This window comes from Palaemon carinicauda, chromosome 27 (assembly GCF_036898095.1).
Source record: "Palaemon carinicauda isolate YSFRI2023 chromosome 27, ASM3689809v2, whole genome shotgun sequence".
Taxonomy (NCBI): domain Eukaryota; kingdom Metazoa; phylum Arthropoda; class Malacostraca; order Decapoda; family Palaemonidae; genus Palaemon; species Palaemon carinicauda.
Window position 1 is genome coordinate 23,469,485 of NC_090751.1, and position 17,639 is coordinate 23,487,123.

Genomic DNA, 17,639 nt, shown 5'->3' on the forward strand with positions numbered 1-17,639 from the left:
CTAGAGAAGACTGAATTGTTGCGAATTTGGGTAGCCAAATCATTCTAGGCAATCCAGTCTAGTCTGTGTTATTGACGGTATCTGAAATACCACTTCCGGTTTCTGTATATTCACCTTCATTTCAGTCTCAAAACGATTTGTTCATGAGATTACACTGCACAATGTCTTAAGCACACCTTCTGGTAAGGAGAGAAAGTACCCTGCGTCGGATTTTTTGTTTATTACCATAAATGCACGAATGCGGTAATAGTCACGTGTTTGCATTGTACAAGGTTACGCATTGAGTGGGTGTGAAGGAAGTGGAGACAGTGTATCCTGACTACCCCCTCCCGCCCAGTCCCATTCGCCGTGCCAACGCCATACCCAATTCACCGTTCAGTGACCTTGCTCTCAGAGCCCCCATCCATTTACCCCTTTTAAATGCCAAGAAGCACTCTATTTTAGGCATGGGGTTTACTTTGCCTTAAGATACCCCAAGGCATTAGGATTTGTGCGTTGGCTGTATTAAGACCTCATAAGCAAGAATAACTTATTAATTCAATGTTTACTGTGATCGAAATTGTTCTATCCGCCTCCGGTCGTGTTCTGACCCCACTAGCCTTGGATCAGTCCATCCGGCTGCATTATAACAATGTCTTCATATGGTTTGTCGAGTGTCATTTCCCCCCCCCCCAACTTCCGCGGTGTTTTTAGCTTATCCTCCATAAAGTGAAATGGAAATTACATTGATATGGCCTCCTAACTACTGTTTCATGAGAGAGAGAGAGAGAGAGAGAGAGAGAGAGAGGAGAGAGAGAGAGAGAGAGAGAGAGAGAGAGATCGAAATTATATTTTTCCTTAATGGGCGTTGTGATAGTAGGATATTTTTGCGACTTCAACCTTCAACTGTATCGGTTTTTGTTTGCAACCTTGTCCTTCGTCAGATTGTAGTAGCAATAGATCACGGGAGGCGATGGGAAGGGGGACGGGGGGGTGCTCGTTCACCTTGGCCACCCCACCAGGTACGTCAGAAGGTGAACCCCACGTCGCAACCTCCGACCTCCTCGTTGCAAATGGCCAGTTTTCTCGCCAGTTCCTTGATTCCGTCGTCGTAAATTCATTTTCCTAGGAACAGTCCCAAAGCCGTTTGCCCTCTTTATCCGCAAAACTGGTTTGATAGTTTACGATCAGTTTGGATTATGATGTAACTGGTAGCGAAGAAGGGTACAGTCTTTGTTTTCATTTCTTCCTTATTCGAATATTTACGTTTTTTTTTTAATAGATTTTCGTATTCCAACGAATGCGTGAAAGTGTTAGCTTGCACAATTAGCATGCAACTTTCCTGTTTTGTATATTTGTCACTGTTTAAAGTGGATTACTTTGATGTGAGCTCTTAAATAATGCGTATCTTATGGATGTGCAGGTATGCATTAGCCATGTTTCTTTAAATAGTGCAGTGGTCAGTGTCAAGCATTGAATATACCGGTAATATAGTTTTAATACTGTACTGAGAGAGGTACCTTTCATGAGGATTAATTTCATTGGATATACTGGATGTCTTTCCAATCCTGAATAAGAATATTCAATACAAAAAGGAAAAATCATAAGTGGTAGAATTGTAAAAAGATCAACGTTGCTTAACGTTTAGCCATCGTATCTCGTAGACTACAATGTTTTTTATGTGTTTATATTTTTATCGGGAGAGTTTACTGTCTGTTCACCTCCTTTGACTTTGAAATAAAATATCTGCAGATTCCTTAATTTTTTCCCGTTTTAGTATCTGGGAACATTAATGAACGCAGCATTGTGTGCTTTCGAAGGTCGCAGGCACTGATTTCCTACTATTATTTCAAGACGTTATGCAAGCATTTTCATTCTCTCTTCAGAACTTGTTTTTGTCCTCGCCAAACTTCCTGCCTAAAAGAGATCTAGAATGCATGGCGTCTTAGTAATATCCTCTCTCTCTCTCTCTCTCTCTCTCTCTCTCTCTCTCTCTCTCTCTCTCTCTCTCTCTCTCTCTACACGCAGACATTCCTATCACCATACTTATTCTTATAAAGAAAAAAATTCAAGTGTAGATAAGAGCAACTATATAACATACAAATACTATTTAATAGTGTACAGTATTTAACTGATATATTTTTTTCTAGTTTCAAATAATTCAGTTGCTTTTCATATAGAAATTTCGTTGTAATAATCGCCGAAAGTGTAACTTTCAGAGCTCATAAGATGCCTCTCTCCATTCTCTCTGACACTTAATGAAAGTTAGTATTTTTCTTTGTAACATTTATTTTTTATCATTATTATCATCACGAATTGTTCCATATTCATTATAAAGATGAAATCTGAATAACATAAGACATAACGTTATAAGTGTGTCAACGTTATGTTATCAATGACGACAGGGTTTTTAGATATTTGATAACGGGAGCTGTAAAGTCCGTAATAACAATAACTTGATGTGGCTTGTCATGACGACGCTTAATGCTATTTATCAATCTAAAAAAATGACAGTAACCCGGTTAGAAAAGGTTATGCGCTAAGGTAATGGGATAGATTATAAATTTGAATCTAACTCACTAACTTCATTTATTTGGAATATCCCAACAGAATCGTGAACACTTGACCCAGGTAGGACCTTCCCTGACAGCATCCTAATCAACCTGCACCGTGTAGTGTCCCGAATGCATTTCCGCAATACCTAATAATGCAAGATGCAAGATAAAACTGCATTGTCAAATTGGCTTTAATTGACACCTGGTACCTAAAAAGGAATGAGGTTGAGGGTGGGTGGGGAGGGATTGAATACGAGTAGATAGCTTGCAAGGTTCCCTTCACAGAACGATATTCACCTTGATGCGAAGGGTATCGCTTGGGAGCAAGAGGTTCCGTTTGTCAGTTTTTTTTTTTTTTTCTTTTATTCCAGTTGAAGGTAGTTTAATTTCCTTGTGGCCTTTTTAAAGTTTGTGCCAATCCTCTCCCCTTTTTGTATGTTGGGAAGTTATCATTGGTAGTAAGAGTTTACAAGTTATTCTTTAAATATTTAAAAACTTCCACATACACTTGCACATGCAGCATATATAAAATCTTTTAACTTCCTTTTTATGTACGAGCTTAAATACGACTGATCTATGTATGGCACGTATGTGAATTTCAATTATACATTTGATGTTTGTGATTAACTGCGTTTATGTATCCTTGAGTGTGCGTATTACATTAACAACTCAACACGTCATAAAAGTCTTTTTTATCAACATAATTTGACAATTTTGTTAGACAAAAAGGTGATTAAAGAAAAAAGGAAAATTAGAATTCAAGGGATGCTTCTGGCCTTTGACCAGCTGGTAGACTTTTATTAACAAAGATTATGTAAACAAAACAAGTCTCCAGATTCAGGAGCATGACATAAGTGACCGAGGGGGTAGGGGCAGTCGAGTGGCTCAAGTGACCGCGTGTATAGGGCATATCTACTTCCTTCTCCATAAATGCGGAAGGAGCTCAGATTTCTAGTTACTTCAACGTCCAGAGAAAATTTCTCTCTCTCTCTCTCTCTCTCTCTCTCTCTCTCTCTCTCTCTCTCTCTCTCTCTCTCTCTCTCTCTCTCTCTCTCTCTTTTATTAGGTATCTGTTTCAGTCGTCATGGGTATCTCGCTTGCTCTCAGTAGTTTAATCACTTATTTTGTTAGAAGTCTATTGCTTATTTTATAGGGGTTTCTCTCAATTGTTAGGGTTGTCTCGCTTTCATTTAATTGTTGTTGTAGGTTTCTTTCACTCTTGTTAAGCATTTTCTCTCTGTTGTTGTTAATTCTCTCTCTCTCTCTCTCTCTCTCTCTCTCTCTCTCTCTCTCTCTCTCTCTCTCTCTCTCTCTCTCTCTCTCTTTTATTAGGTATATGTCTCAGTCGTTATGGGTGTCTCGCTTGTTTTTAGTATTTTAATCACGCTTATTTTGTTAAGAGGTCTCTATTGCTTATTTTATATGGGGTTTTTCTCAGTTGTTAGGGGTGCCTAGCTTTCATTTAATTGTTGCTCTCTCTCTCTCTCTCTCTCTCTCTCTCTCTCTCTCTCTCTCTCTCTCTCTCTCTCTCTCTCTCTCTCTCTCTCTCTCTCAACTTTCTAGCGTTGTAGAAAGTCTTAGAAAACTAATGGTGTGGGAAATAGTTTTAATTTTCGTCAGAAGGTGGCAAAGGTTTAGGGAAATGATGATTTCTGACTAGGGGTATTCATAACTCAAGAAGGATTACTATATTATACTTATTAGAATTAGTTACTCGTTAGAATACCCAAGATAATTTGTAAAATGTAACAGTTGTCAGTGTTTTGCAACCATGAATATTCATAGTCGTGTCTTTCTTGACTTATTTGTAATTGATTGGAATATCGTTGTTGCTGATCGTAGGTTGTGTGTAATCTCACTTGTACTTAATTGCCTTTTGCAAAGAGGTTATCATTTAGCTTGTGGGCTGTAAAATTTAGGGTTGGTCATAGCCTACGTACCATTGCGTGAGATTATTCTGGATCCTTTCCTGTCCCTGTTTATATAGTTACTTTTATACATTAGCTCTATTTATTATTCTTTTTTTACGATTGTGGTAGCCATAATAATCATAAGTCATTACATGTTCTTTATTGATAATTCCATCATCACGGACTATTTCGTGAGGCCCGGTCCCCAATAGGTCCCTCACGGTGGCCCCTTTTGATTTGCCCGTTACATTTCCCTCTGATGACCAGCTCTTCAGTGTCATAACTGTTTTAGTGGAAACTTTAATTTCTTCTCGAAGGTTTCCAAGGTTCCACGTCTTTCGGTTCTTGGGGCAACATATTGCACGCTGAGTGTCATGCGCTCATAAGTCAATCTGCTCAATATCTTTGTTACATCTTAGTTCTATTAATCTATTCTCGTCTACTGTTGCGTGTGGTGATCTTTGAGGTGGTTATGTTGCCGAAAGAAGTTACCTAGATGCTTTGGTTCATATGTATTGCAACGTGTTTCAAGGTTAAAACTTACCTTTGAGATTCATTGCATACTGTCACGGATAAGCCAATAAAGCTTTTATTCATACTTATTTTAGCTTCTTGTCAAATCATGCAATATTGCCAGTAAATCATTTGATTTCTCTTTCTTTCAGAATTATGAACTAGTTTTTTTTTCAGCTGATTATCATTATGATGTTTCCTTATTCTGATGGTTTATGTTGTAATGTTTTAGTCTTACCTCACCTAAAGTATGCTTCTCAGTGTATTTACTATTTACGTTTTTCTTATATATTTTCTCTGTATTACGGAGAGGGTTTTTAAATTCATTATTATAGAATCTTAGTTTCAGTTAGCTTTAGAGTTTCTGTCCATCCAACACGACGTCTTTCATTGCATTAATTTTTACACTATTTTCAATGTCATTTCTATTATATAAATATAATCTGTTCCATTTGTGTGTATTGTGATATGGCATAAAAGTCCTCTTTCTCCAATCGCTGTTCAACTTTGTTATCTTAAGTGCAACTCCATCAAAATCAGAGCTGTGAAATGCAGTTTGAGATGTAAATAGGTAAACAGTTCATCTCTTATAACGTGCCAGATATTCTGAGCAATCTATGCCAACTATTCTCCTGTATGTTACAGCTAAACGTAATACACTTAACTGCATAGTGCCTATTGATACCTAGTTCTTAACTTTGGTATTTATGACCCGGCATTGGATCCTGGAAGGCCATTCAACGCCAGTTCTTCAGTTTGGTCATTGAATCTGGTTTCATTTGTTTCCACTACCATGAGGACTGTAGGAGACATCCCTAACTATGGATGTTGTTACAAATTATCTTTCCATAATTTGAAATCTAAATTTTGGTTTTCATGTTTTTCTATCAGTGCTGGTATTTTCAGTCATGGTATAATGGCCTTTTTTTTTTTTTTTTTTTTTTTTTATTTAAGCATTCATCTTGGACTGCCGTTTGATAGTGTGAGACCTATTCTCATAGTAACTGTTCAGATTTTTTTTTTTACTTTATTGATAGTTGACTTTTTTTCCAATGTAATTTTATTTTGTTATTCTTATTTTATATCTTGGGTCTCTATTTCTATAGTTTTATAGTGAATTTGTTATTCACGGATGTTCAGATATATTTTATTTCGGTAATTTTGCTATACCGATATTTTTTCCTAAGAGACCAATTTAGTTATTCTCTAAGTAAAAGCAAACCTTTAATAAATATAAAATAAATTGGTTCAAGTAAAATCAGTCATATTTTCTTTGCACATTTATTTTTAAAGACTCAAAATTTGAACTCCCAAATATTACAAAAATTTACATACAAGCACACGGTGGAACTATTTGTTATGACAAACTAATGTCCATAAGATTACATTAAGAGCTATAATGATAATGACGAAAATGATAATCATTGGTAATCCAGTAAAAATAACTGAAGTGATGATTTGTATTGACAATAACAATTTTTCTTCATAAATGGTAACAATTATAATAATAATAATGACATAACAAACAGTTCGCCAGACACAGGGCTAAATAATAATTAACATCGAGATCTAGCCATGAATAATGAAAAGTAATGAAAAATAATGAATGGTGATGAAGATGATACTGGTCCTCGGGGGTGAAATCGTATGAGGTGATGAATACTGAACTAGGTACATCACTAGGCTCTCGCCCGGGCGAGAAGAGGTCCTGAGGCCCTCCTCCTGCGCCCTCACAAGCAGGTTGGGGCGGGCGGTCAGTATGAAAGGCCACAGAATAAGTGGCATGCATGGTGCAGGGCGGGTTTAGACTGGCGCCCACCCCCTGTACATGACTGCTGGCGCGGGCGAGTCGGGAGCAGGCAGTAATGGGGTGGCACCCACTGCTACCATCACCAACAGAGTGCCAAAATTGACTGGCACTCCCATGACCCCAGATACTACGTGCTCCAGGACCAACCCGCGACCTGCAGCAGCTGTTGCTGCCCTCCTGGATCTTTCTTAAATTATTTACTATCTGCAATCCTGTCTTGAATCAGGTGCTCCTTGGTTTCTCTTAATTTATTACTATCTGCAATTCCGTCTTCAATCAGGTGCTACCTCTAAAGCTGATGCAACTGCTGCTGCTGCTTTTGCTGTCCTCCATCTGTCCGCCTGAGAGTGAGAATATTGGGGCCACACAGTGGCTTTGTACTTGGGTAATCGCAGGCCAACCCTAAATTACGCTTCCAAGATGAACTCCTGGGGGGTTGGTGGCGGTGTCTTTTTGGAAAGGTTGAGCGGTTGTGAGTCAGCAATGTCAACTTGAAGCTCGACAACTGGAGACAAGGATGCCCTCTGAGGTTGGACACCCAAACCCATTCCAACCGGGGTAATGCTCACACTCTGTGAAGTTGGGATTTGTATCGAACTTGTTGGTTGTGCCCCAAGGCCTACTGGAGTCACAGACACCCTTGGCTCACAGTAGCGGGAGGGTGTAGGAGTAGTAAGGAGATGAAGCCTTGGCTGAGCTGTAACGGCAGGTTGCATTGGACTTAGAGAACTGACACAGCTGTTACTGCTGCTGCTGCTTGGGCAACTCCGAGAAGTTGCAAATGACCATGAGGATACTGGTGGCTGGAGACGATCCAAGGCAGCTTGAGGAACATGGTATGGGGCAGGTGACACACAGTTGTTGCTGCTGCTATTACTTACTGGTGCCAACTGCTCTCGTGGAGCCTCATGACGCATGATCATGGTGTGAAGGTAATCTGCACGACGCATGTGATCTTCGGTAGTTTTGTTTGTTCCACGAAGAAGAGTACGAGCAAGTGTAGAATGTTTGTTCACCAATCTGCTTTGGGTTGGATCAGCTTTAATATCGACTGTACTTAAGGTTGATTCTAATGATGAGGCCAAAGTTGCAGCAAGGGTTGAGTTTGAAGAAGACACTGTAGACTGAGAGGATACAACTGACATAGATGACACAACAGGTGGAGGAGGAGGAGGAGGAGTTTGTTGGAGAGGCTGTGACAAAGTTTGCGCCAAAATGGAGGGTGTAGGCTGAGATGAATGGGGCTCGTCTTCACGGCGCAGAGCGCGGAACTTTTTGTGAGGTTTGTACACAGACTCAATGAGCAAGTCTGTATTAATAATGGGTGGTGCTTGCAGAGCTCGTCTCAGAACTGGCATATCCTCTTGGTCTTCTTCACTCTTTTCATCAATGGATGATCGTGGTGATGAGCAAACTGATGGGGAAGATAACTTGTCGCTTCTGTCCGTTCCGCTTTCAATTCCAGAATCATCGGGACTTTCAGATTTTCTTTTGCTAAAGGGACACTTCAATGGGGATTCAGTAGCTTCATCCCCAGATGATGCACCTTCTGAGAGATCATGACGTCTGCGTGCAAGAGGGAAAGGCTGACGCAGTTCACTGTAACCAGAGACTTCACTTCCACACAGGGACTCTGAGGAACTTCCACTCTCTCCGATTACTGATTCTGAACAGGATACTGGAGACTGCATAGCTTCATCAGCAGCACAAGATGAGGATGGAGATCCAATGCTACTTTCTTGTTCTGAATTCCACGAGCGATAATCCCAGGCACCATTGGCAGCTGCAGTGTGTTCAGTCATCTTGTATTTGAGCAGCTTCTCAGAGTGCAACGTATTCAATGTGCGCAAATCAGGAATTTTACACAACAACTCTTGATGAAGATTTGGGCGTTCTGGATGATGTTTGGAAATTACGGCCTGTAAGCAGTTACCAAGGCGGCGCTGGACGCGCTCAACAAGCTCAGCATTACGAAGTCCTGGACGATCTGGGGCCAGAATAACAACAGCACAGAAAAGTGCAAGTTCAGCATCATTGAGGCTTAAGCAGTTAACACGCTCAGCAAAGTCAAACATAGAATCCATCAAGAAGCGTGCATTGACAGATGTATGGAGAGCTTCTCGTCGCAGAAGCTGGCCATTCAGGCACAACATTGTATTGGTGCGAGCATCAAACATTGCAGCAAGTCGCACCAACAGCACCTCAAATACTCCGGCCTTCAGTAGTGTAACCTGATCCTCCTGTGGCAGTTGCTGAAATCCGGGCAGGCGCTTGGCAAACTCTACTACTCCTCTGATTGCTGGAGAGAAGCGTTCGCTGAAATCCTGCACCATCTCCTGTTGGCCATGGAGAGGCACTGGCCGTGGGTTCAGTGGGCAAGCCTGTAACAAGAAGAAAAATTACGTTAGAATGCATATGAGTACAGTATACATATGAAATAATGAAAAGAATTTGTATCAGCATCACAAAACAAGACCTATGTCAAATGCACCATACTACACTTCTAAAATTTTACGAATCAAGACAATCCCATATGCTTCATATATTTCTAAATTAAACTGTTGTAGAGAATTTAACATGTTCTATTTTTAGGAATAGAAACAAAATTGGAATGACAGCTTGCTGTTTTTAGACCGTACACAAAACTAAAGCCTGAATAAAGTAAATTAATACTGTAACTAACTGAAACGAGCATTTGCAAAGTGCATTGTGGAGTGATATTTAGGGAGGGTGCCCATATGACACAGTCGCTTTTATTTCTTTACTTAGGGGTGATGTGGTTGCACGACTTCAGTCAGTTTAAAAAGGTTTACAAGGCGCCAGCAGCCATAATGCGCCCTTGACGGCTTCCGACCCTCATTGGCGTCACTTTATAGGCAAACTAAATAGAAACGTTTCCTTGCTATACTCTGCAGCTTGCAGTAAGAGGGAAATCAAAATAGTCTAATGTTCGAAGCATAATGCAAACGATTGCGATAATAAGGTTAAGATTTGATTAGATATAGACGATCTGTTTTAGACTTTTTTCCTAATGATAAAAGATCAGAGAGGTTTAAAGAAAGGGTATTAAGATGATGGGAAGGGAGGGGGGGAGGGTTTCCTAGTACGCCCTCTACGCGACCCAGCCCAAGGTTAAGTGTGACGTCACTAGAAGCATCACGCACTCTGATACGCACACCCGCGCCGACACACTAAGGGGACGCTCGCGCACCCATCTGCATATTTGACACGCATCCACATCGACCACACGATGCTTTTGCATCAATCTTGATCTTATTTCGAGTCAATGGTACATCCATTCATTGCCCTCCCTAACATTAACGTATCTGATAAGACATTTTCTCTCGAAGTTTTTATTACATAAAAGTTTTCCTTAATCCGAGACGAGAGAAAGAGGGGATTTTAAGACATTTTACTATATTTACCTGACAGTTACAATGTATGTGCGTTCGTTTCATCACCGTTAACAAAATGTGTGGGAGATAGTATGAGGTGGTGGTGTCTGACTAAAGACTAGCTTGACGTCAAGCATGAAAATCCAGTATTGCACGGAGAAGTTTTAGGATGGCTTCTTTCCTGAATAAGGTTTTTAAATATAATTATATTTCTTACCAACTTCATAATACCTTTATTTCTTTTAGTAAAGATTTAATGAATAAAAACACTTAAGTCAGATATCCTGTTATTCATAATAAGCAGCTATGAACAACATAGGAAAAGTATTACATATTTTCTGATAATCTAATATTTTCTGATAATCTAATGTTACGTTTCCAGGCAATGGCAAATAAAACAAGCAAATCTGCCATGTGATCGCCACCCGCTTATTTTTACTGAAGAGGAGAAGAGCGACGAACTAATAAAGGAGGGCTTGGGGATACATAAACACCATGCCACTCTTCCCCAATCCCCCGGCTCCCCACCCCTATTGACCGTGACCTTGGAGTGGCCGCCCGTCGTCTCCACCTCCACGTTCTCTCTGGCCACCGCTGAATTTGTCATTAAACTATTTCTTTCCCACGCAAAATAATTTGATGATATCTACATGTAATAGGTTATATACTGCCTTGAAAAGTTTCTAAATAAAACTTAATATTGTTTTGCCTCTTTCATTTTAGTTGCTTTTTATTAAGTGAGAAAGGCATGATTTAAAATTGTACTCTATTTAGACTGATGTATTTACATGACCAAAATTTAAAGAGAACATTTGTAACTGGCAACATTATAACTCCGCAGTGAATTTCATTGGGATCTCGTATCAGCGCCTTGCTTCCTGCTGATAAGTGTGTTTGAACTTGAACCCTCTTAAACCTCAACGTCAGTCAGCTCCTTCAGTTTGCATGACAACACGATAGTGCTGCGTGTTTACAATACATTCAGTGCCACTGACCTCTCTCGGATGATTCGATTTCCATCTTGACAACTGAATATTTAATTGAAGTTTTTATTTTAGAATCAATAAAAGAAGTCTTAACTTTACAATAGCTTTTCTTTGCGTCTTTTTCATATTGGGAAATACTTGAAAACAAAAACAAAAAATATGTACTTGACTGAAAGTATTGACAAAATAAGCAATAGGTATTATATTTCCTGTGACACGTATTGAGACGCAGCGGTTGTGAATATCCTATCTGGTATTTACCTACAAAACAATAAATAACTTGTTTTCTCATCAACAAAATAGATTATCATAATTCGCCCTTCCGGTTCACATGGTTTTACTACAAAACCTGATTAACGAGAACAGCTTCACATGGGTTATCATATACTACTATGGCATCGCCCCCCTCCCCCTTCTTAACTAAAATGCAAACAAATCACATATTGCAATATTGACCTAAAACGTAGCTTGAATTATGAGGCTGATCAACTTCTTTATGTTGTATAATTCCAATTTAAGCATTAATCCAAAAAGCATAATGTCCAATTTAAGTATTAATCCAAAAAGCATAATATCCAATTTAAGTATTAATTCAAAAATCTGATCAAAAACATATCGAGATAACTTACCAGTGTCGGTGGGCACTGGGTGTAAGATGGATGGGCGCGTGCTTGCTGCAGCATGGGCGCCACTTTATCCTGGGTGAATTCACAGGTATCCATGTGTGCACGGATGATGGCAGCAATGACACGGGTGTCATCTTCCAGTTCGGCCAAAACGGCCTTTTCCTGCGACCTGGCATTGACACTCTGCATAGCTGCTAGAATCTTCGCCTTCTCGCGTTTGGGAACGCGTCCGAAGCGAACGGCTGTAATTAAAAGAAAAAGGAAATTAAAATTCGTGCATTCATTAGAATGTGAAAGACATTATTTCTAACTTAGTAATAAGCAAATAATTGTTTTATCTATGTAATTACAAAACCAATATTTCTATTTTCTATTAGCAAAATTATCTTGAAGAAATTCATAAAAAATAATTAAAATTGTGTTTTAAATATAACTCTTCCTATCAATATCATACTTCAAATGAACCTCCCAAACAGCAACAAGATTTGCTTCCCTTCAATGCATTGTATACAAAATCTACGTTCATTCAACTCTCTATCAATCATTCACTTATAAAGTTCGCCTGTTTGTGACTCAAACCAATATAATGCAGAAAGGACGACAAAACCACGAAAGAAATGTCAAATTACATAATAAAAAGAAAGCAGAGAATCTCAAATAAGTAATTTGTATCCACTAGGTGCGTCGCCTTTTTGCCCGTCCGGACAACGACCCACACATCGGGAGGCACTGAACTCGCCATTGCCTTGCCTCTCTCTCTCTCTCTCTCTCTCTCTCTCTCTCTCTCTCTCTCTCTCTCTCTCTCTCTCTCTCTCGGCCTCGTTCTGACTTTTCATCTAAAATTGATCAGATCTACACCTTAGTGTCAGTTTAAAGTTAATTAATTTAATTTACTGTCTGAATGAACTCAAAGCTGCTTTGCTAACGACCATTGACATTACCGAAAAAATTGTCCCATAAAGCGAAAAATAAATAACCCTATCTTACAAAAAACATGAGTCTTACGGTTACTAGAACGTCAAAAAGCTCCCCATTTTCCCTGTTCATAACAATGAATTCACGTTTAGCGAGCACGCGATCTGCCGCCACCTGGCTCATATTGATCTTTCAAATTTCCCAACGACTCCTACTACCCAGCCCCACACAGATCACATCCTCGTCGCGTAGAGGCAAAAAGAGCTTAAGAGCGGGAAATAGCCAGCATAGAGCAAGCAGGCTAAGGGCATTGCTCGGCCTCCTCTATGCATCAGAGGGCATTGACACTTCTTCAAAACATATCAAAGGGCGCCTCTTAAATGTCCCCACCTGGTACACTAAGTCTTAAAAAATAAACCGACTCGTTGCTTATTGGACACATTCAAGTTTTTCTATAAAAGAATGAGATAACTAAGAAAAAAGTAATAGAATTGCAGTAAACAGTAGCGCATCAACTTCCATTTCAGAATCCTATTCCCAAATTCACTAAGACCTGACAGGGGTCAAAGACACTTACTCATATAATGTGGAGCCACCCCATACTGTAGCAATCCTTTAAGTATAGGTAAATCTTCTTCCGGCATTTTCATTTGTGTGGATTATGTGGTGGACACTTTCAGATAATAATTAGAGCTTGAAAGTGTAGTTTAAAACAGAAGCTGATGTATATCCAATGACAGCGTCAATGTTCACTTCATCTTCGAAGCGAACAAAATTGTGAAAATGGCACTAAATTAATCCTCCTTAAGGCACACAAATGGTTTCCAATAGCACGGAGTAGCTTGTGAGTAATAAAGCACAATAATACAGAAGCACAACACCACGATATGTAGAGTAGTAAACTGTATATCCAAGGGATAAATATCCAAAACGTTGAATGCAAGTGGTAACGAGAGATGGAGCAGCCTTCTTAAAACTCCACCCGACTCTGAGCTCTTTCAGTGAGCGACTGATCGTAGCCAACACGAGTACGAGGTGGCTGGGGGCCACTGAGTTCCTCCCTTGCTCTCGCAAACCCCCTTTCCCCCCACCTTTCCTTTCCCCTTGTCGGGGGTCACCCTCCCCGTTCACAGTCGCTACTCCTATTCCCCACTCCCCCACACCTACTCCCTATCCAACAATCACCAATACCGAGATACACGCAACTTTCACCCATCTCGTCACCAGCCATCACAGCTCACTTTTACTCGAATCAAAAGATCACTTTCATTGCCATTATCACAACTTAAAGTAAGCTCGGTAATTTCTCCTATCCATGCATAGACCGTCATTTTCGAATCGACGAATATGCATTTTTCACTCGTGGACCATTTTCTTTGAGAGGAAGAAAAATCGAGAGAGATGTGCGACGGAGGTAGCCTTGGTTGCCATTAGGTCGAAAATCCGAGACCAGAAACGCTGCACGCGTCTGCCTTGGCTTCGGCCTTTATCAGTGGTCACCTTCAAACCTACGACGACCTCCCCCCTTCCGTAACTCCTCCCCCTAAAGGTTAACTCCGGAAATGGGAAGTGAATATGTGCTGATAGTGACATCATTACTTCCGTATTGATTGCATTGCTGACTTACTACGATGCCATATAATATAACAAACGAATGCAATTCAACAGCAAACCTGGTAACCAGAAATTTTTTGCTTGTGTTTTCTGAAATTCGCAGAATTTTATCTACCAGTAACGAATGCAGTCCCATGTCTAAGAATATAATGAAAAAGATAATAGCTGGCCACCATGAAAATATATATATATATATATATATATATATATATATATATATATATATATATATATATATTATATATATATATATATATATATATATATATATATATATATATTTATATATATATATATATATATATATATATATATATATATATATATATATATATATATATATATATATATATATATATATATATGTGTGTGTGTGTGTGTGTGTGGTTTCGTTGCTGTGTACACGGTATAGTAAATAACCCTTGGCGACATTAAGACCCAAAATACCATATTCATCTTAATGTACCCCCGTTCGTCCTCTGTGGCACTACACTACTACCCCTGTTCCCTATCCAACCTCCATAGAATCGTCAAAAAGGTAAAAGCCTTTACCCTCAGCTTCATAAATTAAGCATCAGATCAATATGAGAGAGAGAGAGAGAGAGAGAGAGAGAGAGAGAGAGAGAGAGAGAGAGAGAGAGAGAGAGAGAGAGAGAGAGAGAGAGAGAGAGAGAGAGAGAGAGAGAGAGGGGATAATTGTCAAATTCTATCCTTCCCGTCGCCAACAAAGGGCATGACCTCTGGAACTGCTGACGAAGGGAAAAAATTAGAGCAAAGCAGTGGTGGAATTGCGGAAGAGATTGCGCATCCTCAGCATCCTTCGACGGGAGAAATACAGGAAGTTAAGAATAACAGAGCAGAGCACCCAACACCCTTTTGTGTTGAGAAGTTGGACTCCCCGAGAGCCTGTCCCTGGCATTTTTCTCCATGGGAAGGGAGGGGTTCTCTCCCAAAGTAGGGACATGGTGACTCAGGGCCACTAGGATACGAATGTTGAAGTTCCCTAATTACGAAGAAGGTTGTTTTAATAGAGTTGGTTTGTTTTATAACAAATGTACCTCGACACTTTAATGAAATTGGCCATATATGGAAGATCCATTGGCCTTTGAAATAAGCATTAAATAATTGGGCTTCCTATTTTACCAGGGCATATAAAAAATTAAAGATAATCTACTATAGTAATACAATTTAATAGTGGAAAGGTAACCCAATGTAGGTGTTTATTTCCCGTAGAATTTACATGAATAGTCTTTGGAGACTTTTTTTCCCAAATGTAAGAAAATACTCCTCCTTCTTACATCTTTCACCTCTTATCTTCCTGTTTCTGCCATGGGAGTGGGGCAGCTACCATGTGTCTAGGCCACGTGACTTGAATGCATTATGGCCAAAGAGAAGGGGCGCCTGATATGTACATGGAGAACAAACTTACTATACTAACCATACAGCTTAAAATACACAAGAGGTGGCCATTATCCTCTATGTGTAGTATGATCTCCCTCCCTCCATGGTAATTAATTTAAAAATTAAAATATACCGTGTTTACTATGGCGTATGGATATAATACAAAAATTATTCATACAATGCAATAGTTGATAACCATCAAATTAATGTCAAAGAGAAACTACACTAGTGTAATGGAGGTAGAGCACATCGAACCATGAGGAAAACTCTTCGGGAAAGTTTCTCCGCATTTCAGTTACGCCCGAAGACCCAAGTTAACCTTTAGTCAATTTTTAATGTTCTTAAAATATATATATTAAACTAATTAAAAAATAAACATATTAATGATACCAAATGAATAGCTTTTACAATTATATAATTTAAATTTTAAGATCTGATCTTCTGTGTTCGCTACAAAGCTGCTCAATTTCTATACTTTAATGTGAATAATCAGAAAAACAAAATTAATATTTTTTTCTTTTTACAAGATAAATCGCAACTTACCAGCGCTACGGCTGCAGGGGAAAGGTTGTAGAACCATCTTTAGGAGTATTTTTTTCTGAACGACAAAAACAGGAGAGATTTGTTTCTAGACGAGGGAGATGTACGCTTTCCCTGGGGTGCGTAATTTCACCAGTAGTGAAAACAGCACTTCGCCAATCTTGACACTTTCACTGCTCTATTTAAGCGATGTGGATATTTTAAAATGTTTAAAAACTTCCTTTGTCGAAATATCAGCAGAACTTAATCAGCGTAGGATAATTGGTCTTGTTGATTTTGGTACATTGACTGATCACAGTTTTTGGTAATCAGACTAGAATAGAAATTTGAGAGATTATCCGAGATCTGTTTACAATTTTAAGTGCTAGTGTCACAGACAAACAATATTCTGCATTTTAGTTTTGGCGTTCTTCCTGAAATGCTTGAATGTGTGAACAATTAGTTAACCTCGGTCAACGAACTGTAAGGTCCTTTGGATCAATTATTCAATGATATACTGGAGCTGGGATCCAACAGGAAGTTAATGGCTACGAGGACGTTCAGTCGAATATCCTGGAAAGAGTTCACCTCAGGGACTCTGGAAACTGGCTGACCCTCAGGACGTCCAAAAACTGCATAGGCGAAGGTCAGCAATGCATTGCGTCACTGGCTTCCTCGTTGACCACCAACAATAACAAGAAGATCAGATGGTCACAAAATTGACTTCGTGATGAATATCTTTAAATTCTTCTAGGCAAATCGAAACTCTCTTATCCAGTAAAGACAATCTATATCCTTGATGTCTTTGAAATATCTTACGAAAACTTATATGACTTTGACCGCAAACGTGCAAGGGAAGATCGCGCGCGTGTGCGGTCACGGCGAGTGAATCGGTGGGACTGGCTGGCTAACACAAGCTCGTAGCTTCGTCAGGTCATCCACCCGTACGTTCACTTTCCTAGGCCCTTGACGTCACTGCCGTCAACTCCACGCCAGAAGTAGGTCAGCCGAGAGACCTCTCCTTTACGGTCCAAAGTCTACCGCCTTCCAACGGCACCATCAACCCAACGGCTATACATCCTACTCGACTCGAGAGTTGTTGTCATTGTCAGAAGAGAGGGGAGGGAGAGAGAAAGAAAGAACGAAAAAAAAAGAAAAAGAGATCATTATGATGTGTACAGCTTCCTTGTAATGTTTAAGCACCCGAGACGAGGAGCCGATCACGTGTCACGGATAAGAAAAGCGGACTTTCCGACCAAAAACTCAAATTGCAACCGAACAGTGGTTAAGACGGGATCTCGAGCATTAAGGTACAAGAAAATTGAGGAACGGCAACTCTATCTACACTCGGCCCTATCTTATGGTACGAAGTATTAGTAGTAGTAGTAGTATTCATCCAAAACCTCATGTCAAAAG

At 39.6% G+C, this 17,639-nt stretch overlaps 1 protein-coding gene and 1 long non-coding RNA gene across 3 annotated transcripts in view; one reads left to right on the forward strand and one right to left on the reverse strand.

Annotated features, from left to right (window-relative positions):
• The window catches only part of LOC137620592 (uncharacterized), a 64,502-nt gene extending 53,635 nt beyond the window's left edge, over nucleotides 1-10,867 (forward strand). The window contains exon 3 of the long non-coding RNA XR_011040079.1: nucleotides 10,545-10,867. This is a non-coding gene — a long non-coding RNA (uncharacterized lncRNA). The remainder of the gene's footprint in view (nucleotides 1-10,544) is intronic.
• Nucleotides 6,223-17,117, reverse strand: Eip75B (Ecdysone-induced protein 75B). Of its 2 annotated transcripts, none has more exons than XM_068350852.1 (3): nucleotides 16,248-17,117; nucleotides 11,778-12,016; nucleotides 6,223-9,148 (listed from the first exon to the last, which is right to left on the reverse strand). In XM_068350852.1, the coding sequence occupies exons 1-3, from the start codon at nucleotides 16,282-16,284 to the stop codon at nucleotides 7,175-7,177; spliced, it is 2,250 nt and encodes a 749-aa protein (XP_068206953.1). In that variant the 5' UTR covers nucleotides 16,285-17,117; the 3' UTR covers nucleotides 6,223-7,174. The 2 variants fall into 2 exon arrangements, with proteins under 2 accessions (XP_068206953.1, XP_068206952.1); XM_068350851.1 differs by lacking the exon at nucleotides 16,248-17,117 and adding an exon at nucleotides 13,267-13,717.
• Nucleotides 17,118-17,639: the final 522 nt, after the last annotated feature.

Excerpts from the sequence above, each read along its gene's own strand:
- Eip75B (XM_068350851.1), bottom strand. The coding sequence starts at position 13,339 with ATGAAAATGCCGGAAGAAGATTTACCTATACTTAAAGGATTGCTACAG. Across the intron at positions 12,017-13,266 it reads GGTGGCTCCACATTATATGA|CCGTTCGCTTCGGACGCGTT; the intron begins GTAAGTGTCTTT and ends TTTTAATTACAG. Across the intron at positions 9,149-11,777 it reads CCCAGTGCCCACCGACACTG|GCTTGCCCACTGAACCCACG; the intron begins GTAAGTTATCTC and ends TTCTTGTTACAG.